A 25,468-nucleotide genomic window follows, 5' to 3' on the forward strand; every position below is an offset into this window, starting at 1 on the left:
TAAATGAGCAAGTCGGAGATTTAACTTTTTCCCACTTTCTTCATAAGAGGAATTAATCTTCAAGAACAATACAGCCCTTGTTCAGTGTTTGTCTTCCGCTTCTGGTTTGACACCTGTATTTGTATGAGCACCAATCCTGCTAAGACATGAGCACATGAAGAACATGTTGACCTTGTTGCATTGAATTTCGTAGTATTCTGCTCAAGCTTGTAGAAGGTGTATTAAATAACTAACAGATTCACTTGGCAGAACAGGAAGTCCATCTTTTCAAGAGGCTAGATGGGCTTCATGAAGAAGTTCAACAATTGTGATGCCTTAGGAGAAAAATTTAAAAATATTGCAAACTTGGTACAGATAGTTGGTGTAGATAACTTTTTATTAAGACAATTCATATGAAAACACCAGCAAAAACACTTCATAATTTTTAAAGTTCAGTGTAGCAGTTCCTTATGGACTAGATTTGAGACCCTTAATCATTCTGAGTAATTTGTTATTCTGCTTGTTCAAAAGGTACCTCATTTATTTCAATGGAACTAAGTATCCCTATTCCAACTAAGTGGTATCTTACATGGCCATATATGTAAATTATGTATTTAGAGATCATTACATAGAAGTTTTCATTGCTGAGATAGGATTATTGGCAAAATGTCATCCACTAAAGTTTCCTCTTTTGTGGTTGCCTCAAGTCTGCTCTCTAGTACTGTTTTGGTACATCATCTGAAGGTGTTTTGCTTTTGTTGCGTGGGAACTAAAGGCAGTTTCAGTTTTATTTCTGAAAGAAAAATATCTTGCTTTTGGTACAGTACCAGAAGTTACACTGACTGGATCAAGAAAATCTTTCTTGCCTATTAAGGAAATAGTTAACTTGTGAAGTACTACCAAGGTAAAGGCATGAACTTTCATATGCTTAGTTTAAATCTTTTTCTCACTTATTGTGTGGTGGGGGTGTACACTGAATTGTAGGAAAGAAAATTTAATGATTCTATTCTGGGTATTGATTTGGAGTTTGTTTGTTTGTTTGTTTAAACTGAGCAATATGAAGTAATGGAATAAAAGTATAAGAAATAATAGACCCTTAGGTGTTTATTCAAGCACAAGTTATATTCATTTTTTAACCATTCTCAGCTGCCTATTTATCTAATTATTATTGAGATTATTAATGTCTCTAAAAATACTTTGAGTTGTTGATGAAGAAGCAGATTTTCAAAGTGAAGACGGCAAAGTCAACACTTATGCTTGATGTAAAGGGACACTTTTTCACAGTATCAGCAAAAATAAAGGCGAGAAGAATTTGTTAGCTTAGAGAGAGGGTGTAGAAATGCATGAAAAGACTTCTCCATGAAAATCCTCAAAGTGCAGCAGTTCATTACACCACACACCAGTAAAGGACACAAAATCCAGCAGTGTATTGTAAATGAAGCAGAAATCCTTTCCCTTAATCTGGGACGAAAAAAGAGTTTTGTGCTGAGCAGATGAATTTTATATCCAGGTTAAATTTTCACAAAACAAATGCTATTGAAATACGCAACACACAGGTCAAGCAGTTGGAAGTTGCAGCACAGTTAGCTGTAAGCAGCTTTTTCTGTCAGAGCTCAAGCTCACAACAGCTGCAGAAAAAAAAAGGAACTTGAGGTCTCTCTGCCGCTTGGTGTCACTGTCCTCATATGAACAGTTGATCAAGATAAAACACGGTATTGGAACACAGTACTAAAATTAGCCAGTTTTATTTTGGGGCCTTCGTGTTTTCATAAATCAAGAGTGAAAAAGCACGTCCCAAGTGCTGAACGATGTGTGGCTCTGATGTGGACTTTGTTTATGTAATATATGAGCTTGAGAACAAATATTTAGAAGTACAGCCAGGAACACTTATCTAAGGTTTTGAAACTTTAGCACAAAGTCTTATCACACAGGGTTTCTCTAGTTCAAACAGGGCTGCAGCAGTGCAATGTTGAAGGATCTTCATCAGCACCATTTTTTAAAAATCTAATCTTTAGTGTATGTCAGAATGTAAGTTTTGCCCATAATAGAATCAATTAATTAAATGAAGCAAATAATCCAGTAGTTCTCTGCCTGATGAGTCTGTCATGCTATGATCATTTATGTTCACATGCAAAACTACAAGAGGAAAAGAAGCATGTAATTTAAAATACCAAACAGTTATCAGGTATTTTGAGGATATATGTGGGGGATTTGGGGTTTGTTTTTATTTCATAAAACAAATGTACCTGAATAATTGCAAGATTGTTCTCCAGAGAAAAATTCTGTTCTGCAGAAGAAAATCATCAAGAATTTTGGTGCATTAGTAATTCTGCTATCACTTCTTAAGTGGTGGCAACAACTCTTTTCAATATAAGAGCTTTAAAAACATATATGATTTACCTTTGCAAAGCCTTGTACTCTAGCTGTAACTTCTATGCCCTCTTTGATGGCAGGAGTTGCACCATTCATAGTACACTTTGTCAGTTCAGAATGGGTGGAAAGAAGAATTAGGTACAGTTAGGTGAATGTTATTTCTCTTCAACCATGTCAGCTCCCAGGTGGTCAGGTAATATCTGTTTCTCTCAAGGATTTCATGTTACATAGGCAGGTACCATTCAGGGCAATAGAAATGAGAATAATGCCCACGTCATCTACGTGAGTTAACAGCCATCCACTTTTAATATTTCCTTGTGTTTGACAGTCACGTTTGCTTTCAATTCCTGGTTTCATGTTCTCTCTTCTTGGTCTCCTGACAACACTTCAAGTGTGTTTATTTCTTATCAGCTGGGACTAATCATGGGGTAGTTATGTTGCATTTTGTAGAGGTAAAGCTATCTATGCACTGTCCAAGATGAAGGTTGCCATCTGGCCTTGAAACAATGTTTCCTAGTATAATTTTGTTTGGAAAATATGAAACTCAACAAACTGAGTATGGAAAGTTGTCTAAAGGCTGCAGCAGACAGGGCTGTTCACCCTAGTCTTTCATTAAAGAGTGCTTGTAAGCCGTTAGTTAGATGCCAGAGGATGATACTAGGGAAGATAGATTTTCATTTGTGGAGCTGTTGGCATGATTAGAAGAAAAAGAGATCTAACAAATACCATATATCTCAGCATAAGGTTCACCATCACAGTACAGTTAGGTTTCTTTTGATAGCCTGTGATGCACTGTGGGGAAAAAAAGAAAAAAAAATCATTACTATTTAACTTGCCTTGGTAAGACAAAAGATTTGTCTAAGGCTTAAGCTGGCATTGAGAGAATTTCAGTAGTAAGGATGCTAATGATCAACTTTATTTCTACTTATCTGAAGCAATTATAGCAATAACAATTTAACTTGGATACAAGAGGGAGAAAAATTTGACTGCACGGAAACTTCACTGGGGAGCATGCTATTAAAATGAATTGAAATCCTTGTCATCCCCTAATCTGCAAAATGTCCAAAAATGGCTAGAGGATGAACTACATGTACTTTATTCTGTCGCAGAGCAGAGTTATAAATTATACAGACCATGAAGGTGCTTTTCAGTCAGACTATGGCTGCTGGAGAGAGGCAGCTGTACCACCTGCCTTTGTGGTATGCACTTTCAGGATATTAACTGTCTTCACTCATGTGAATCATAGATGGTTTTGCATATTACAGTCTCTTTAGGTTTTTCTTACAGTATGTGATAGCAGAAGGCAAGAGCTTGAAATAGTGGCTGCCTGCCACTATCAGACTTCAAGCTTTTGCTCCACAATGTGGTGTTACTAGACCTCTTCAAAGAAAAGGTCCTTGGAGTTAGCACAAAAAAAAAAAAATCTCAGAACCAGCCAAACTACTCTGGCTAAAAAACTTAAAAAAAATAAAATAGCCCAAGGCGGACACCTGGAATGGAAAGTCTCAGCATCCATGGTTAAAGCATGGTGAAGTTACAAGCTATTAAAAACAGTATCTGGTGAAAAGACATGTCAGCTGACCCCTGTTCTGTCTGTGCTGCTTAGCTTGTACTTGCCAGCTTCATGCATCCAAAAATCACTTGTCAGCTCTTGCCCTTACCACACAAAAGTGGCTTAAGATAATGAGATTTGAAATCATTAAGGGTGGACTTCCTTCCATTTGACTTCTGAGTGTTAATTTTGTAGAAGTTGCATTTAAGCTCCTTTTTCATCAATATGAAGGTTTTTTATTTTTTAAATAAAATACTATCGAGTAGTCAGTGGTTACCAGAACCTGTATCTTTATTTAAAACTGTATGGTTCAGAGTTAAATCATCATAACTCATGGTATTCATGATTGCTGCTTTTAAAAAGATAGGTTGTCATCTTCAGTTCCTGTGGTGGTTTTAGCAGGGCATTTTGAAGGAAATATTGTTGAGAAACATTCCGACATGAGCACAGAGAAATGGAGTCAAACCAAAAGGGCTTGAGTAGGGTCATATCTACAAAAGGAATTAGGAACAACTATACCTGGCAGTGCCTGTTTTAAATACCTGACAGTGTGGGTGTCCAGACTCTGAATATAAGCAGATGAGAATCAGATTTCCCAGGTTTTTAGTCCACTGAAATCTTCACAGTAGCAGTTTCTTTTTAAACTCTGCCTGTGTCTGTTACCTGCCTCTGCTCAAGATTCAAATCTCAAATCAGCTGTTAGAGTCAGGTATTTAAAGCTTTTACTCTAGAGCATTACCACTACCACTGTGGTCCAAAATGTGAGTGAACTAAGTTCTCTTTTTTGCCTTTAGACGTATCAGCATCAGAGAATTATTTTCTCCTTTGCAAAAAAGAAAACCAAAATACTCACTGGGCTGGAGACTGCCTGGAACAAAGCTGTGAGGTATTCTTGATGTGGGAAGCACCCTTTTGTAAAAATACCCAAATATTTGGTGACTCAGAGAGCAAGAGCAAACTTAACTATTCAGACCAGTAATGAACTAACTTAAGTGCAGTGGCAGCTCTGGCTTCCAGTGCCAGAGATGTTTTTCTGTGTTTTATGCTAAGCAGATATTCCATCCAGCAAGTAAGTAGTCACTAAAGTTAGAACTGGAGGAGCCAAATGGCTTCCTGCCCAGATGAATGCCCTAATCTCAGTCTCTTTTTAGCTAAATTCATCTTCATGTCCTTGAACAGAGAATAGTCTTGCTCTCCCCTCAAGAGGGAAAAGTTTGTTATTTCTCAACTAGACAATGGTTTTGGACCTGGATTTACCATACTCTTACTGAATCATCAAGCTTGTAGCAGGGGTTTGGGCAGGACAAGAGGTAAATACCACAGCTGCCTTTTCAGGCAGTTGCATTTTCGTGAAGCTTAGTTGTGCTTTTAAACATGCCTATTGGATCAGGCCCCTTGGCTGACAAGGAAAAAGATTTGCACATTTTATGGATCCTGTCAGAATTTAGGCAGGAGGTTAGAAGCATAGGTTCTCCACTTCTAGGCTCAGTATGCCCAGAAGCAGAATTCAGGCACCAAAATGGAAGTGAGCACATCAGGTGTCGGGTTTATTGATGGGAAAGCGCAAACTGCTGTGATTTGGGGAGGCATAACCAGGAACATGCGAATTAGGCTTGTGTGTGGCAATTCCCGACCTGGGCTGCATGGCATCATTCTATGCACGGTGATGTACCCAGCCAGTCTGGTGTAAGTTGGCTCAGATATCTCCCTCGGATGTTTAATTAAGACCTGCTGACACGCCCTTAACCACCCAAATCCTTTTATGTCTGATTCATCTTTTGTTACTGATTTCACTAAAAAGTTCTGAAGTTAACTCACTGAAAAAAAAAAAAATAGAATAAAGCAGCAGTTAATGAGACCAATGGCTTTTAATTTGCATTAATAAAAGCACATTAAAAAATACCCAAAGACGAACTCAAAATTCCATTTGAGATTTTTCTAGTGACATGTCAACCGCTCAGGCTTTGCTTTCTTGGTAATTAATATTACCAGAACCCCTTTATAGTCTGTAATAGCCTTGTAATTCACATTTGGTCATAACACATTCAACATATTGTTCTTAGTGGCAAGCATGCAGTGGTCTGGAAAATATAATCCTTAAACAAAAGTTTATTCCAGGATCAGGCCTTTCACAATTGGAATTTCTTGTCAGGCTTTCCACTGGTAACTACTTTAGCAAAAGGATTAGTGTGTATTTATGCTAGTGCCCTTTACTAGATGAAATCAGAAATGGCTAATAGTCTGTCATTGATTCCCTATTTCTAATATACAATGGAAATTGTTTTAGGCACTAAAACCTGTTTTGTAGTGGCATAATCTGAATCCCATGTAACATAGATTCATTATATTAGTCTAAAATATCCTGTTAGCATATGTAGATTTTAGATACAGCAAAAATTTTCAGTTAAGGTATAATTTCTTTTCTTTTGCAAACAATTTCTGAGGCATGAGCAATAATAGTACTTGGTTTCTTTCCAGCCTCTTCTGTGGACAGTGAATACTCGATTTCATTAAAAGTAGTGGCATACAATAACATTTCTTTTAATTAGATGATCTCATGATTTCCACACATATTTGTTCTGTGCATTATTGTTAGTTGGCAAAACTGAGCTGCTTGGTAGCGTGTGAAACCATATGTCTCAATAACATCTCATGGCAGGTAAGGGAGGATTTGCAAAACACTTGCTGACAAGACACAATGCATTTTACTTTGATGGGGAAGTTTTCCTGAGTGAAATTTATGGCTTAGTTCTCTCATGCAAAGTCAGATCTACATGAGACTTAATGTCTCTTACAGGTCTTTAACTCAAAGAGTTGCCTGTATGAAGCAAAGACTGTGTAGTACTGAATGTGCTTCTCAATTCTTCATCACCAAAAAGAGACCATCTAACACCTGTAGCCTGCGTTGCTGTTTTGTATTCTTTCTTCCTTTTTTTAAATGAAATGTTGAATTAGGTTTTTTAAGTCTTTTACATGCAGCTGCAGTACTGTTCCTCCCCTTGGAGCTTAGAAGAAAGGACTACGAATCATTTCAGCCATTGCTTTTTCTCTTACTCTGTTTCAAGTGTATAATACTTCATTTGAATTCTAAGAAACGTTTTGGGATGTGAACTGAAGCAGAGAGTGTGGCAAATAGTGGTCAGTCTTTTTAAAGGCTTTTCAACAGCATGAAGTAGTCAGTTCCACTTTCTTGAACTATTTTTTTCAACGTCATTTGCACTTTTAAGCAGATTTTAAAACACTTGGGCAAACTAAGGAAAATATTTCTGGTTTTCTAAGTGGTCAGCTGGAAGGGCAGAATAGAAAGCAGATCAAGGCAGGTAGCAAGACAAAGGCCTACAGAGGTCTTAAACAGGAAAGTAGCTGTAGGCATTGGCCCCCCTTACTTTTTCAGTGCCATCCCAAGCACCTGTTTAGGTGTTTTGCTGGTTCAGTACCTCAGTGACCTGCTGTGAGCCAAGTGTGACCAGTGTGTAGGTTATGAATTGTGCAGGCAAATTAAGCACACTAACATAGTGAGATGGAGAGATTGCCAGTACATTTATGTTGTTAGTGTGAAATTCCCCACACCCCCACTTCTCTGATGGTAACATTTTCTTCTTTCCATCACAGCAAATGCTCAGGTATCCATGTTGACTTCAGTCTCTCCCAGTTTCAGCACAGAGATGGTGTGATTTCATTGACTCTAAATGGAGCTTGTTCTGATTTACAGTTGTTTGCACAGGACAAGAGTCAGGCCAGTAAAGTGCACTGTGGAGGATTGCCTCGTAAAAACCTAATGGCAATGGATTTGACAGAAGGGGAGAGGGAAGAAGAAACATTTAAGACTATTTATTAATCAAGAATTCCAGCAGGGAGGCTTTTCTTGCATTGTTTCTGGCAAATGTACAGATGAGAGATACTGTGCAGAGACTGTTTCTGCACAAACTGAGAAAGCCCTTCAGATGTAAACATTTGAGCAGCTGGCATGGGAGATTAACGCAGCAGCAGTGGGAGGGGGGTAATAGTGGATAGTGGTGCTGTCTAAATTTAACAAATGTTAAACAAGATCCTTGTTCTAATTTAAGGGCTACAGGTTAGAAAGACAATATCAACTAAAAATACTGGCAGTTGTACAAGTCAGACAAAGTTATTAACTAGTATTTAATTAAAAGCAACTTGCCTATCCAAAGTTCTGACACCTTTTCCCCCCTCACCCAAAAGGGGAAAAAAAGGAAGCTGGGAAAATCCTATGTAACTTCTTTGAGTTGGGAAAAAAAAAAAAAATCCAACACTTTATCCTCTGTCTATGGAAAGGCAATACTTTGGGACTTCTTAATGTTTTTTGTTTTGATTGTGAACTTAGTGTATTGTTCTACTTTTAATTTCCTGTGGCTGAAAATTACATCAAAGAAAGAAAGAATCGTGCTAAGGGTAAAAGCAGTGGTCTTCTAACTTCTTAGATATGTTTATATGCTATTTAATATGTGTTTTGTTTTTTAAAACCCTTGCCAATTACTTAGACAACTAATTATATAGTGTAGGGTATCTGATCATGCACTGGATTCTATGGATTTTGGCTTTTAATCTGTTTTGATAATGCTTTTAAAACAACTCTTTTTTATTTTTTGGGATCCAGTTCACATGTGTGTTGTTGGAGGTCCTTTACTTTCTCATTTCTTTAACAGAAGGGATTGAAGCATGGATATCTGGAACCAAATTTTATGTTTAAAAAATCAGAGCTATGCTTTCTTAGCTGGCATTGTTATGATTTTCATTGAGCTTGAAAGTATACTGAAGGAAAAAGATTTTCTGGAGAAAAGACAATGGCAGCATAATTCAGAGTATTACTTTCTTTTGGCATCATACAGTTAGGTTGACCATTAGAGACTCGATGCAGAACTCACTAGAACCAATGAGAAAATTCCTATGGGTTTTAACTGGCTTTGGACTATGTCCTTTTTGATTTGCTAGCCATTATCTACACTAGTCCATTTTAGAATTGTTTCTTCTTGTCCTACTTCAGGTTTTCACTTTCACTGTAATCTCTTGAAATGTAAGACCTTCATCCCTTTTTGATGGACAATTGGCACAGATAAACCCCTTGAAGTTGCTTAATTTATAGAGCATTTTCTCTCTGGGGAAGGAGAAAACCCCAAAGTAAACATGTTAAGTCTTGTAGAAGATTAATTGCAAACAGTGGCAAAGGAAGGGAGTGGCTTTCACCAACCAATAATTTGTTGCAAAAGCAGGTTTTTCTTTGTTATCTGAAGCAGTGCATACCCACAAGTGAGCAGAATTCCCAGCACTGGTTGCCCTATTTAGGCTGTAATTGTGCCAGTTGAAGTCCAAGCCTTGGTATATGGTGTATCTATTTCCACAGGTTTTTAACTTCTGTGTCCATTAAATCTGGGACTGTGCTTGAAAAGTTTCTGCCAAAACTGAGCAGTGGGCGGTTCCCTCTAGTGAACTAGAGTACACCAGTCTGTGGAAATAAATAGGAGAGATGTGATTTCTTAGTATTTCATGCTAAATTCACAAAGAAACAAGGCCATAACACAGTAGGAAAATTAGTTTCCTGGGAATAATAAACATTGACAAGTCAAGCTTTCGTTTCCTAAGGGTATATCGCTTACTTGTTTAAGAAACCTCACAGGCTACAGTATACTGCAAAGGAAGATAAAATTATGAATTTATTTATATGTATATGCAAAGTGGGAAAAGGCTGAAGTAGCCTGGTCTCCAATATATCTGTACTTCCAGTCCCTTTGAGATATCCTATATTATCACTTCATGTTTATTTGGAAGATGATGTGGTCTAGACAAAGTTAGAGTTGAAACAGTAGCAAAAAATGTTCACAATAGGAAGAGACTTTAACGCCAAGTATATTAAAATAGTGTTCAAGCATTACTTCAAAGAAGATTCAAAGTAAGGATCTGCTTCTTTATTGTTAGCCTGCTCCTCTGAACCCAATTAATGACCTTGCATAATTTTTGCCAGCATGATCAAGGTATTGATTTTTCTCCAAGGAGGATAGTCTTTGGAGCATCTGTCATGATGGAGAGGAAGCTTGGATTTGAATTTCATTGTCCTGGAAGATTCAGATCCTGAAATTGATTCACTCGACTTCTTCCAAGTATAAGCCTATGTCTTTTTCTATCCAAATTGATCACCATCTTTGATAAGACAAGCTTAATTTCTGATATCAATCTGTAGGTGTTATGAAACAGAAGGTGGCTGTGTACCACACCTGGATGTGCTGCATTGTCCAGCAGGAAAGCATTGTCTTTAAACCTTTTCCTCATGCCTGTACTCTCACATGATGTCCTCTTGACTCCTTCTCTTTACTTCTGACCACTGATGCTGATCTGGGACTAAATACTCAGCTGTTAAAATTCAGAGTGATTTTTTGGTATCAGTTCCCAACCATCAAGCTGTAATCATAATGTGAATTTCTTTTGATTTTGTCCTCTGCAGAAAGCTGTCATATCTTGTTAAAGGGTTGGTCTGCTCCAGTGCTGTAGTTTGTAGTCAGAAATTGGCATGAAACTTCTGAAAGAGTGAAAGATGCAGAGAGCTAGGGAGCTTGCTTTGGCCAGCCCTTAGGGCTTCAGGCTCAGCATATTGTACTGCGTGCAGTAAGCGTAGTGCATTGAGGCACAAACATGCGTGCAGATGTCAGGAAGAGCTAACCAAAGTGATAAACTGTGTGTGCATACATCCTTGTGTTTGTATTAGATCCATGTAAGTGTGCACACAGGTTATGTACACGCACACCTGCACATCCAGACATCTGAAAGAGCTAATTGAAACTGTAAAATTTCTGGCTGCAGACTTCTGATTCATATTGCTAGAATTGTCTTAGTGGCTCTGTAATTAGGATTTGTTTTAAGATTTGCACTAATTTTAGAGTTCAAAAGCTTATTTGTTCTTCTAATTTAAGTTTTAAAGTCTTCAGAGGTTATATTGTTTTTCAGTAATATCCTTGGCTGTGTATTATCATTACAAAGTGTAAAGTTTCCTTTTTGAAAATTTGCTTTGACGTTTGGGTGATTGTATTTGTCTCCCTCTAGCTAACCACCTACAGTCACCACATACTTCAAAGGGAAAAGTTGTTGCAGGAATGCATTCTAAGTTAATAAAGTATTTATGTCAGAATTGGATTATAAGAACTGAAGCTGGAAGCCAGATCCATGTGCTTGAATAGGGCAGAGCAACACGTTTGACTTCAGAGAAGCTTTGCAGATGGTACTAAAAATTTGCCTTTGAATCTCAGTAGATTTTCTTCATTCATCAACAGCTATAATAAGTAGAGATTTTCAGAGGCCAATATGTGTCAGAATTTCAGCAGATACAGAAAGTTTTTGAGGATTGATCATTCATACTTTTTGCCTCTGGAAAACTTGTATAAGGACAACACTTTCATTAAAATGTGGAGAAAATACTTTCTAATTCAAATAGAATAAACATATTTTCAGTAAAACCCAGAAATTATTTCTCCAAAACCAAACAAATCCACACCCAAAGCTCTCATGCCAGGAACTATTCCATTCATAATTCTGGTCACCATAAAAATTGACTATGCTGACATTAAAGCAGATATTTCTAAAATTGTATGTTTTATGTAAAGTTTCCATATTTTCCTCCAGCATAAATTGGCATATCTACAATGAAAATATATTGAAGATGACCAAGTCTAGTGGTTTAATAGTTTCTATATGTTAAAAGAATTTGCAGATAATAACTTCTGCGATAGTTTTTTAAATATTTTGAATTTCAGGAGGACATATATTGCAGATTTAACAAGTCCTGTCTTCCATGAACAAAAAACATTGGCTGATTTAAAAGAATTAGCAATTCAAGAGAAAATAAATTAATATTGCAATGATTAATTAATTTTTCTCAAGACTTTTGAATCATTTTTTGGTTATTTATAATTGATGACTACTTAACACCAGTGGAAAAATGTCTCTTTTTTTTTTTTCCTGTTGTCAGTCTTTGACCTTTTGAACTCCCTGTTTCCTGAAGTCTGTTGCCAGTCCATTAGTAAAAGCTCATTTTGACTTTTGGCTTGGTTCTTCGACACTATTGGATCAAGCTAATCTATTTTCATGTAGTGCAAAAGTATAAGTGAAAGGAGAAACCAACTTTTTAAGCTTACAAAAATGTGGATTTTTCCATCCTCAGTCTTCCAAGATTGCTCTCACTCTATCTGCTAATGCCCTTCCAAGACAAAGTGTAAATAATCTCTTTTCTAACGTTCTTCCCTTGTTTTACTTCCAGCTTAATATTTTCCTATCTTCTTTCTATATTGGGATTGAACTGAATTTTGGAGTCCATGTGAATTTTCCCCTCTAATTCTTTTTTCAGGTTTCTTTAAAATGTGCTTTTCTATTTCTGTCTGTTGTTGATTTTTGGACCTTTGTTCATAGGTTTCAAAGTATTTCTTTTGTTATTTTCTTCCATTTTGCTTCATTTCCATGTCTTACTATGTATTAAAGCCCTACTATAGAAATATTTGTCACACATTCACAAATTTGTATATATTAATTCCTTTCTCCTTCAGTTCTAATCCTTCTGGTTTCAGTTTTGTTCATTTGACTTTTGCCCCACTGCCTTCATGACAAGTGAACATGAACATCACCATTTTTCTAGACCAGTATATGGACAGTCATGGGGTTTTCTTACAAAATATGATTTCTGTCCTACACAGCCTCCTTAGTTCATTGTTCCTTCCCCAGGATGGAAGGAGCATCCTTCCACTTATCATCACATTCACTGAACTCTTCTGTTTTTTGCAATGTTCCTCTTCTTTTCCAGACTTTCATCTCTGAATTTCTTGAAGTACTCAGTTTTTTGTCAAATCTCATGAACATGTTCACTTTATTTTTTGCCACAATTACTGTTTTTGTTCCCATCCTCACTTCATGGGTTCTTTTCTACTTCTTTCACATCTGCTTTTATTCCACTTGGACAAATACCCAAAAGGAGACTTGTAATGTTTTCCACATTTTTTCTTATTTCCTTTTATGATTCACCAATTCTTTTATAATTCCCTGCACATCTCTCATTACAAGCACGTAGCTATCAAAAAAAAAAAAAAAAAAGGTATCAAAAAAAAAAAGTAGCTGAATTTGTTGACTAGCTTATGTTGGATATTCCTTTCTGGAACTCTTTTGAAATTATTATTTCTTCCCATCGTGTATTTTTGACAATTATGAAAAATATATTTTCAAAATACGGTGGTCTTTTATAGGCTGACATATTTTGACAGTGCATTGTGACAAAAAGTGTTGGACTTCTGGAAGATAAGTTTTTATCAGTCTAGCCAGAAAGATGTAAATCAGCTCCAAGAGGGTACATTTTAGATGTCAATTGATTCTGGTATTTTCCCAAAATTATATTAAAAGAAAGAAGGAAAAGAAAAAAAGAGAGCATTCCATCAAATGAGACACAAAGTTGTCTACAGACTTCTGGAAGTCAAATCATTTTACAGTTGTATGGAATGCAAAAAAATGTTACCCTAAGCATCTGGTGGCATCCCAGACTGTCATCTGCAGTTCAGCTTAATTTTGGAATTCACTTCAGATTGTGCCTGCTGCCTGCACTTCCTATCCCCTGAGTAATGGATAGCAATGCTTCCTTTATAGTGCCAAGGACCATAGGAACATTTGATCCCAAAATGTTTTCCGTGCCATGATAATGATGATTTTTTTCTCACTAGGATTTACATACACAAAACAAAAGCAAAAGTATTTGCATTTTAGGAGTATTTTAATAAATCTTGTGTCTGAAAGTTAAAAAAAACCCACATGCTTTGTGTGCTGCCAATCAGCCTGATGGTCTCAGCTGCAGAGCACTATAAGGGCAAAAAGGAGGTTGGCATGTTTTGGAAGCTTTTCCATGTATGTTCATGTTTTCTCTGAACATGTACAGAACTATAAAATGGCATTTTAAGGGACTGGACACACATATGCTGAAGCCTGTTTCATGGATGTAATTTGATTTATACTAATGTTGAAGTATTTCCCGAAAGTTTGGTGTCTCATCATCTTTAACTGCATTTGTGTAAATTGAGAATCTGGAGAGTAGTGGAATATTAAGTGTAAAACATGTTGGTTTGTATGATGTTCAGTTGAGGTTTGCTGTTTTGAGCATATCGTTCCTTGCTTTGCAGAAAAGATTGTTTAGCAGTCTAAGTTTCTTTCACTTGTGGCTAAATATCTTCATATTTTAGCAAAATAATGTTTTGCTCCTTCACAGAACACACAGGAATATAAATTAAATTAATTATACATTACAAACATTTGTAGCAAGTGTGTATTCACTCCATCCAGTTGAGTGACTTGTCAATGCTTACAGCTCTGAATCAAAGAAATTATGTTTCTCTTCTTTTTAAGAAGTTCCTCAGCTTTATTTCACAAGGGTCACAGGATAAGAGCTTGGTGGTTACAGAAATAAGTTCAGTGTCCAGAGAGATAGGAGAGGGCACAAAGGATTTATATGTGTGTGCCTTCCAAACACCCATTTATACAATTGGGTCTTCCTATTAATACCAGGCGGTATTCTATATTGAGACATGGCTACTGTCTTCTGTCAAGAAAGATTATTTTTTGCTAATTCTGTTGGGATACTACTTTTTTAAAAAAATATAAATTTGTTTGAAACACACTGTCACTTACAGAAGAAGTGAGACAGAGGAAAGACAACATTGTAAATAAAGTTAGCTTGTCTTCCCATTTCTGCATCTATTGCTGCAATGGAAAAAAATTATTGCATCCATTTCTCTTGATACTGATTGACTTCTTCAGACTGACATGAATGAATTTGGGTAGTAGTAATAGACAAAAGTTTTATTAAGCATGAAGGGTATTCCGACTTGAGAAAATCTGAAAAGTAAAACAGGAAGCAGGACAGTTTATTTGGAGGAAATACATTGAATTTTAAATCACAAGAAGTGATTTAAAAGCTTCAATTCTCAAAGCATTGAGGAATTCTCGAAGCATTGATCTGTCATGAAATCCTGAAAAAATATAACTGACTTGACAATCTCTGAGCTGCTTGATTAATACACATTGTTGAATTCCTAGACTTGTATTCCACTGCTTCATATGTGCCATGGTAGTTCCTTTACTTTTGGAGAACTCAGATTAAATTCGTGATCTCAGACTGGCAGAATACTGAGGGAGGTGGCAGTAGTGGGTGATGCTGCATCTGCTTCTTTACACTTGCAAGACTTTACAGACATGTTTACTGTTTAGCTGGAATTAATGTATTCCCAATCCATGTTTTCTGACCTTGTAATGATTTAGTAAAAAGTATATATTCTTCAACTTCGAAATATAATATTTGACAGCTCATTAGAAAAAGCAAGCAGCTTACATGTGGCTTCTTACCTGGGGGTTTTGCCATATTCATTTAGTATTCATGTGATTTTCAAATGGAAACTGAGTTTTGAATATTACTTCACTTCTTTTATATACACGAGGCACAAGTATAACAAAAACTAAAGAAGGTTCTTGGAAGCAATTTCTGGGTGTGCACCCTTGTTGTCCTCAGTGTAGAGGAAGGGGATAGAGTTAATACCCGTATTTGTTCCCTACTGAAAAATTCACAGTGAATCTAAACCCTTGGTGTGTTTTGGAAAACATTTTTCCTGGAGTCTTCCATTTTTCTAGTTCCTTCCATTGGGTGGTGTTTTTTTTCATCTTTTCTACTGGAAAAGAAGTTGGACACAACAGGAGTGTCAAATTAAACATAAATCAGTAGGAGCTGGAAACCAAGGTTGTACTCTTAGCTGTGGAGACACTTTCATCACGTGAGTTTACCTAAGTGAAGACAAGAAGTAATCAGATAAGCTTCTAGGAAGGGAAGGTAAGGTACAAGGAAAATAAAAATTATAAAGACAATTAAGAAGAAAAACAGCATAATTGCAGATGGTGTGGACCTGTGTCAGGGTAAAATTTTATTAACCTCCACAGTGACGTATAGGTAGATTGGTCACTTTAGCACTGGGAGACAAAATGGATGATTTTGTATGGGAGGTGACTGCATTGCACCTGCACTGGCACTTCTAGGATTTCTGATCAAAAAACTCTGTATTAAAACAAGAGGAATGTGGTCAGCCACGCTGAGGGAGAGCTGGCAGGGGCACAGGAGACAGAATGTTCTCAGATATCTCCGGTTCTGGCTGTCTAAGTTCTGGTGTCTACCAAATGGGCCCTGACCACAAGATCTGGAACTGCTATGTAGATGCTCTGATAGATTCTTACAAGTGTAAGGTAGCACTAGCTGTATAGACTTCAAAGTATAATAAAAACTTTTACAGTAAGAACTTGGGAGCTTACTTGCCAGGTATATAAAATCAACACAGTGCAGCCTCTGTAAAAAACTGTTGTGGGAAAGAAATAGTTGCTTCTCTTTTATTATTTTTGTGTGTGACCAGATATTATCCTACCAATAGTAAAATGCAGCAAGATAAAAGAGCAGCATAAAGTAAATTGCATTTTCTTTTTTTTTTTTTTTTTCAGTTCAGAACAGGAAAAGGTTAACTTTTTTTTTCCTTCTGACTGCAGACTGTTAGCACAAGTGCTTCAGGGAGTACAAAAAAAACCCCTGTATTCAGTGTGGCTGGTTAAAAAGGAAAATCTGAGTAGTCATAATTTTTTTGGTTTGTTTGGTTTTTTAAACTGTGTCTCCCAGCAATGTCATGACTGCAGTATTATGCTTTAGTTTTGAAGCAGGATCTTGGATTAATTCATCTTCTGTGTTGTTAATTTTGGTGAAAATTTAGTGTAATATCAGTGTCATGTCAGGGAAAGCAGCTTTTAAGTTCACTTTGTGCAGTAGGTCTGTCTGGCATTTTATACAGCCAATTGTAATCTGTTGTGGTATCATTCAGCTAATCAATAAAAGTTTGCATTAATAGAGTTTAAATGTTTAACAGGCATAAATATTCTTGCTGTCACTGAATAGATGGATTTGTTTGCCTGCTGTAAAATCTTACCTTTCATATTTACCCATAATATACTTGCAAAAAAAAAAAAACAAAGAAAAAAAAAAGCTATATCCTTTATGATAATTTTATTTTTTGTCTCTATTTTGGAAAAAATAAAACCCTTACTTTTTGCTAATACATCTGCTACTTTGAGTGCATTAAAACAGTTCCATTGATTACTTCTGATTTAAAAACTTCTGAGAAGGAAGTTGCATAACAAAACTTGGGAGCTCAAATATGTGAGTTTTGGCAAAGAGCTGCGGAAGAAAGGCTTGTCTGTAACAACCTTGCAAGAAAAGAGCTTGACATTTTGAAAAATTTTTATTGACCGGTGTGGACAGGGAAGAGGAAGTCAAATCACTCTCACAGGCAATCTGCAGCCTCTTCCTTGCTGACCTTTAAATGCCACTTAGTGTCATCAGAAAGTCAAGGAAATGCTTATAACAGGGCTTTGGGTAAGAAAGTTTTATATATAAGGGACATATTTGAAAAAACAATCATAGGCTGATTTCCATTTTTATACACATCTGTTTTTGTAAAGCAATTCTCACAGCAGTACAGTTAGATTTTTAATAGATTACTCTTGCCTTTATTTATATATTACTTTAAAATTTTCCAATTATCCATAAGATACCAGAACTTCTGTTTATCTTGAAAAGGAGGTAATTTGAAAAAGTTTACCATTGCATTCTAGGTTGATTACTTAGGAACATAGACTGGCCTCAGTTTAAGGCTCTTAGTCTATCTTGTGAGTTCAGCAGGTATGGGACTTTAGAAGTCCTGTAGACAGCTGACTGCTTGGTGTCTTCTGAAAATGAGAGTGGTATGCATACTTCACCAGGTTACTTTTAGCCTTCCTACTTCTGTGTTTTTAGCAGTCCTTATTTGCCCTGCAAAAATGTCTTTGATAGCTAAATTTCAATTAGAAGAACTAGTTGGAAAAAAACTTTAAAATTAAATTGCTGAACTCCAAAAAACCACCTTGTACATTAGGAAAAAAACAGAAAGTTCTTTGGGTTTCAGAAGTTTAATGAGAGGGGGAAAAAAACTATCTGGCAAGTTTAACACAAAATGGTGATGACATATGATGATGCCATAGGTTGGTACGGCACTTGTTTCTTGCCTCTTTCTGATATGTACTTCTGATATGTACTACTATGGTATTGAAATGGACTCTAATCCAGTCTAACCTGACTGCAGACCTATGCTGGTCTGTCTGGTTTTGTATTGGATTTGATTTAATTTGGGGGGAAAAACAACCTCAAACTTTCTTTGTCTAGTTCACATTAGTAAATGGCTGTTTGAACTGATAGCAAAGTGCTCCAACACTAGTGGCTTAACAAAGACTGTGATCTTGCAAGTTGAGAGACATTTTTGAAAGCTCTTTATATAATTAGTTTCCATGACTTTTCTTTTATTAATTGATTCTTTTTTTCTTTTTCTTATGGAGCACATGGATTCTGTGAACTGATTTGGAAACTAAGCAGAGTATTCATGCTAACCTGTTTGTCAAATGAAACAGAGGATAAGAGCTGACTTTTTTTAGCCAGTAACATTGGCTTTGATTCCTGCGCTTGGCTTTCCTCACTTAGACTGCTGTAATTTGAGTAATTCAATCGGTTTTTGACAACAAATTAGAAAAACAAGAAATGAGAGATGGTTAGAGTATTTGGCATGTAGATATCATGTCCCTGCAATTTTTCTTGATTCATGTTGTATGCTCTTAATAGCTGCCTTGCTAAACTGCCTGAAAAACAAACCTACAAAATCCCGTGATTTGGAAAGAAACTAACTGTATTGTATCTAACTCAACATAGGATATAAAATCTGAGTTATGTGTTCTCTCTCGGCATTAGTTTTAAAGAAAAAGACAAGTCATGACATAATAATTTGTGTCAGTGTTTTGTGTCCAGGGTTGTTTTTTTTCTCTTAAAGGTAATGACAGTGACTACACATATGGGAGAATTTGAAGGTCTGACTCCAGTTAGGCAAAACTCTTTTTTCTGCATGAGAGGGCTTTCAAAACTAGTTCAAAACTGTCCTCACTCCATTCCCCTGGAAGCTCTGACAAGTTTTTGTTTTAGGGCAAGTATATTTGCATGAGCATTCTTGAAATGCTCAGTAATGGAATGACGGGCTGGATATAAAAATTGGACTTGGAAAAAAAACATAGATGAATTTGCAAGGTTCATGTTTCTTTTCTATCATTCAAGTCTTTTTATTAAAAACTTCTTACAGTGTCATGGAAATATTACCTTTTTATTCCCCCATGTATCTTCTGTTAGGAAATCCAAGCTTAAAAACAGGATAAAGCAGCTTTTAATTGTTTAGTTGTTCATCGCCGTATCCCTTCCCAATGACCTGTAGCTTGGAAAAGGATTCTGGTAGCTCTTCAGCCGCAAGATCTTGAGATAAAACTGAATATTCATTTTAAACTGGTTATGGTCTATCATTTTACTAGTACTCTGCATTTGTAGTGCTAGGAGGAGAGTCTTAGGGCTTTTTTTATTATTTTCATACAGCTTTGTCTAAAATTTCTTCACCCTTTTATCTGGAAGGCTAAAGAATTAATAGAATCAAGGCATACCTGCAGAACTCACTTTGAAGTTGATTTGTTCAGTTGTTGTATAAATGTGTGAAAAGAGGAATCTATATTTCACCCATTAACCCATCATTTCTGTAGGAATAAAAAAACTTTATTTGATAGGACCTTGTACAGTATGCAGTGATAATGACTTAAAACTTTTAGTTTACCGCTGAGATCATTATTTTATCCACTGCCCAATATACAGGGCCAAGACAAGACTACTTTCCTATAATATTATACCTAATCTTTTAAACAACATCCTCTACTTCAACCTTTTTTTCTTAATTTCCTAGAAGGGTAAAGATGCTATTCATGCCATTCAATTCAGAGAAATTGGTGATGAAAAAGATGTGGCAAACACTGCTTTCAGTCAGAGAAGATTGGTATCCTCCACTTGTGCCAAATACATTATTCCAAGATGAAGTGTGCTTTTATGTGCAGTGTGCAACATAAAAGTTAACACAGGCATCTAGGTCAGCAATTGCCATCACACACACAGTAAACGCAAGACAAGGCATAAATCTGTTTGCATCTCAGTTGCTTTCTCAGGAAACTACAGAACATGTAAATTTCCCAGGCAGTAAGGGAGTCTGTATTATACATATTTTTGCACTGCCCTTTTTTTCTTTTTAGCTCTTTATGCTTATTAGTGCTTCCTCAATGGTCCTAAAACTTAATGAATTGCGTATTTAATCTTACTGCCCTGTGTTTTTAATTTTAACCTAAGCTTGCACTTGGCACTTGTGGAAAGAAATTATTTCTTTTTTTGAAAGTATCGGCATTTGGGGTGGCCTTTAAGTTTTCTGCCAGTATGTATTCTGTGGTTTTGGACAAAATTCCACCAGAGAGCTGTATGTCCTCAACAGGAGAGTTTTGCAATTGTGGTAGCATATTCTGTTGTGATAAGAACAGCGTTATCAACCATGCTCATCAGCCTGTGTTTCCAGAAGAGCTATTCAGCTCCAGGTCATGGTGAAGTGGTATCCGTGGTGATTCCACAGAAGATATTTCTGGGAAGAAGTTACAGTCAAATAACTTAATTAAAAAGTAAAATCTTCAGTTTAACATGGAAGGTTCTATTAATTAAAAAAAGGAGAAGGTGACTCAGATTTTGAGGGAAAAGTTTTTGCAAGATTTTTTATTAGCAGAGTAACAAAAAAGGTATTGAAATTAAGAGTAAAAACTAAAGTTAAAATGCTCATTTTCAAGGAATCCTAGTTATAATCTTTTGTATTTGTACATTTGCTATTATGTGAGTGGATATGTTTCTGTTTGTATGTTAATATAAAAATGTATTAAGATTCTGAAATCCATTAAACTTTTCCCAGTGATTTTATTGAGTTTTCAATGAGAACTAAGGTAATTTTTAGCAGTAAGGAATTACTGAAGTAATTTTCTGTTTCTCCTTTTATCTGGGCCTGTTAGAATCCAGAGTGGTGCCTGTCAGTAGGGCTTCTTTTTACCAAGTTAAATGGTTGTTTTCAGTAAGCTGTAAGTGATTATGCGTGATTGTGCATGTAAATTGGAAATCGTTTAATGGTAGCAGAATTTCTCTCATGTAAATTTGCAGAGAAGGCTCAGGTGAATCAGGCAGATTGATAACAAAATAGACCAGCCTGAGACACCGACAGCCTTTTATTAATACAGTGTTCTCATTTAAGAGTAAATCTTTCTTCCAGAAATGTGTAAAACTTGTAATTTAAATGCAACTGCAAATGCATTTGGATAACTGTAATTATGAGTCTTGATGTGAACTTCATATTTTAAATAGCAAGCAGCAGCAGTGTTCCCATCAATACTACTGTTAAACTGCAGTAGGTGCTTATCGTGCCTCCTGTCTTATTAATACTGCCTGTAAGCTTTGTTCCAGTTGACCTTTGGAAGTTTCCAAAAGTTAGAGTTTGCAATTCAGCAGGTTTGGCAGAGGAACATACATGATTATTCATATCATTGTTTAAATGATAACCAGATGTGTCTTGTTTTTCTTCTTTCTTTCCCATTGTTTTCAAAGAGTGATGTTAATCCAAGATGTTAATCCATTTACAGGGTTTTTCCACAGCACCAAATTCCCCTTCGGTGAATTCTCGTTCCAGTAGCCTGGGTTCATCACAGTCCCTTGGTAACATCTCTGGAATGACAGCAAACCCAGAAGTGAAAAAGCGCAGAGCACCTCCTCCACCAGTTGCAACACCTGTATTGCCGAATGTGAACACGGAGGTGAGGGGACGAGAGAGGACAGCAGCACAGGTAACAGTGACACTGCTGAATGGGCCCCTTTGTTTGCTGTGCTGGGTACCATCCATTCATTCAGCAGTCCTAAAGCCATTCACAGGTATTTTGGTTAGCCATTAGCTACAGCTGACCAAAACTCCTTACAAGATTAAATTATCAAAAATCTTAGTGTTTTGTACACATTTACTGAGCTCTCTTGAAACTGCCATGAGCCTTCTTCCCTGTCAAGAATCATCCTAAATCAGAAAAGTTTTGTGAAGCAATGCTAAGTAAATGAGAGTAAAGAAAAAGTAATGCTGAAAAGCTGGAAATGGTATAAGGCATTCTTACTGACCAGGGCAGTCCTGGAGAACAGGTGAAATTTCTAATGAAAGACAAAAACCTTCAGCATACTGTTTTGTCCAGATACTTGTCAAGCTATCACCTGTATCCCTGTTTCTAGTGCTGCCATGGGATACCAGAATATCTACTCTGTTTTCTGAGTGACTAGGTGACCTTTTAAAGCAGTGCTCTGGTTTTGTTTTCGTAAAAGGTCACTGTTCCGCAGTACATTATTGAGAATTAAACAGAAATGGGGGGAAACATTTCTGAGGACCTAAGTCTTTGAAAAGAATAGAGTTAAGGGAAGCAGAAATTGCTCTTGCTTTTATACTGGCACTCAGGCGTGTGTTACTAAACCTGCACAAGCACATGAAGTCTTCTGGTTCCACCAGCAACTAATAGTATTGTAGTCTAAATGTAAACTGTAGAAATCAGTATGTAAAGTTATATATGGATGCCAAAGAAGAGTGCAAGGAACCAGTGTCACCAAAGCTATGTAAAATGTACTGACTCTTACCTGCTTAGGGCTTGTCACCTCTACGTCAAACTGATCTTTGGAAAGCAAACTGTCCCAGTGTAAAATGGAGTCAGAAAAGAATCTTTGAGTTCAGAGGAAGAGGAGAGGAGCCTGCTGCTCACTCTCATTCCCTGTCACTCTCTTATTTATCTGCATTAAAACATATGTTAAATACCTTATCAAGTGAAGCATTCTGTAAGAAAAGTTGATGCACACTCTTGGTAAAGGATTGCAGATTTTTATATTCCCATTCTTAGGTTATCTGTGTGATTGCTGGAATGCAGCAGTGTTTCATCTTTCACAATTGGAATAGATGCCTTTGAAATAGCACTCATTTGTTGACACAGTTGAGGAGAAATAACAGAATATTTCTAGCAACACTTGTGCATTTTTTTCCTTGAAATTTCCTTTTGAAATTGCTATGTAAATATATTTATGAGGTTTCTTGCATCCCGCAGTGTTCTGAGTTTAAGGTAAATAGCTCTTCTTATACAAAAATACTATGGCATTTTGACTCCTAAATTTATACAAGTATGGTAATCACAGACTACATTATTCTGCCATTCTCTCTGGCTTATCTCCCTGCAGTATGGCATTGAGATTCTAAATTGTGATGTGATGTACAATAACATTGCAAATCTAAACTATCCTTAAACATACTAACATTTCTATTTTCAGCATTGTTGCAAATAGGTTAAAATGCTGGTTTTCTGAAGCCATTTGTAGACAAGTCTGTATTTTATTTTTTGCAAGTAGCATACAGTACAGTATCAACTTTGAATTCTCTTAGTCTGAAAGAAAATTATGGTGAAGAAGGGAAGCAGATGAAGGTTGTGTCAGGATTTTCCATAACAAAGTTCATTTTGGGCAATAGAAATGTCCTTTGTAGCTGAAAAAGTCAGTGAAGACCACATTACAGGTGCTAGAATATATTTGGCTGCATTTGTTAATGAAAGGATATTTTTCTGGAAATAATGGCATAGGTCAAAAAGTTAGAAATTTATGTTGAGTTTTGAAAGCTCGCTGAAAGTTGCTCAAAGGCTGCCATGTACTTTTAACAGGAATGGAATAGAATTGAAATAAAGCACAAGTTCCATGAAGCAATCAAAAACTGAGGGAAGAAATTAATTATTTAGTATTATGGGGCAAAGTAGCAACTGAGGTATTGTTTATAAGAAAACCCAAATAGTTCCATCTTATCTACGTGCAGACAAGCCAGTTTACTGTGAAAATAGAGTAAAAAATCTCAGGGTGTAAGTTTATTTCTTTAGTTTATGGGAAAGAATTAGCACTGATCTTTTTTTTCAAGGAAGGACGTCAATTCCTTATTAATGGACTTCCTTCCATAAAAAGATAAGATGTTTGTTTAGAAAACTTTATTTATGTGCAACTGTTACTAACAGGAAGATCCTGCAAAAGGGGAACATGTTTATTTCCAGTGAAGCTAGCACACTAATAGAATATGAAAAGGTGGTATTCTGAATGTTGAGAAGGTTTTTTCTTTGTCTGGTTCCATAAAATTGTGTAGGAAATAAAGTACTGTAGGTGTTATGAACACCTGTGATTTTCCAACTCAAAAAGCCTGTTATTTTTAACCCATTGTTATGCTCCAGGTATAAATGATTCTTTAGGGTTACATATATATATCATCTCCCTGCCTAGTGGTCCCAAACAGAAATTTCCATGTGTATGAAGACTGGGGTGTTTTAGTTTATGATGCACATTTAGATTTTCTCTACTCATTTTTCTGCATAGGTGACTTACTGCAACATAATTTTACTGTCTTACAGCTTTTGTTCCTGTAGGGCTTAGGATAATTTATCTCCTTGTGGATAAGGCCCCTGCAGTAACTTCATTTACTTTTTAGTGCAACAACATTAGTTTTCCATATCTATTTAAAGTTAGTGTTCCCTAACACTACAGTTAGTGTAACTGTTTTAAATCTACCCTAGAAAATACTCATGTCTGTTCAGAGTGTGCTGAACATGAAGTAAATAGTTTGCAAAGGAATGCAGAGTCAAAGAAAGGAGTCTACAGATTTCTTCCCTGGAGAGTTCACCCCTGTTTTTCTTTAACATCTTCCAAATGATTCTATTTAGAATAATGAGAAGTCACATGAAAAAATAATCTTCAAAAGGCTAGGATACATAATTCCAGGACAAAATCAGGAGGCTTGATGCTTATGAAGCAAGGAGGTCATCTTTTTTGTTAAGTTGCAACACAGGGCCCACACAATCCAAAGAGTAGAGCAGAACAATGTAGGGGTGAGTTAAAAGTGAACATTCTGTGAAGTCTCTGTTGTCTGTCATAGCACTCCAGAAGATGTGCTAGCAGAATTTCTGCCCCATCCCCCCCAAAAAAAAGCATGCGCCGTATTGAAAAAATATAAAAGAAAACCTTATATGAGTATGAGTATGACATTGAAAACAGAGTACACAGAGAAAAACCACACATGAAATCTGACAGAATTACAGGCATCTCCTTAGAGGCTTTTTCAGTGATCTCTCCCTAAAAGAAATGCATAAAAGAAGTGTGTTTTTCTTGGAAAAAATACCCTTTTGGAAGAACTTGAAAGAACTGTGAAATTGAGTTATTTGAATCTCTAGGAAGTCAAGAGTATTGTGCACTGGAAAATTAGTTTATAGGAATAATTACACTTTTTGGTTTTTAACATGAATGGGAAAATACAGAGACTGGAGTGAGGGATCTGATAAAGTTGGCCTTGGGCTTTTCTTCAAGAGCTTGCTCTATAAAATGCAATGGTTTATTCAGAAGAAGTTTTGGAAACAGCATAGAGTTAGATGAGGACTCTTCAGTGCCTTCATGAGTATAAAAGCTCTTGTATCAACTTCAAATGTCAGAAATCCAACTTGTAGTCTGTGAGCTGTACGTTATTTCAGGTGCTACCGTTTTCAGAACAGAAGAACTGT

The 25,468-nt window shown here is 36.3% G+C and overlaps 1 protein-coding gene across 6 annotated transcripts in view; it reads left to right on the forward strand.

The window, feature by feature from the left end:
• Positions 1 to 25,468, forward strand: part of COBL (cordon-bleu WH2 repeat protein) — a 156,556-nt gene that overhangs the window by 62,024 nt on the left and 69,064 nt on the right. For all 6 annotated transcript variants that reach the window (XM_031503982.2, XM_077785100.1, XM_077785068.1 and 3 more), the window contains one exon: positions 21,515 to 21,715. In XM_031503982.2, the coding sequence (XP_031359842.1) occupies positions 21,515 to 21,715 (201 nt within the window). The remainder of the gene's footprint in view (positions 1 to 21,514; positions 21,716 to 25,468) is intronic.

This window comes from Lonchura striata, chromosome 1 (assembly GCF_046129695.1).
Source record: "Lonchura striata isolate bLonStr1 chromosome 1, bLonStr1.mat, whole genome shotgun sequence".
Taxonomy (NCBI): Eukaryota; Metazoa; Chordata; class Aves; order Passeriformes; family Estrildidae; genus Lonchura; species Lonchura striata.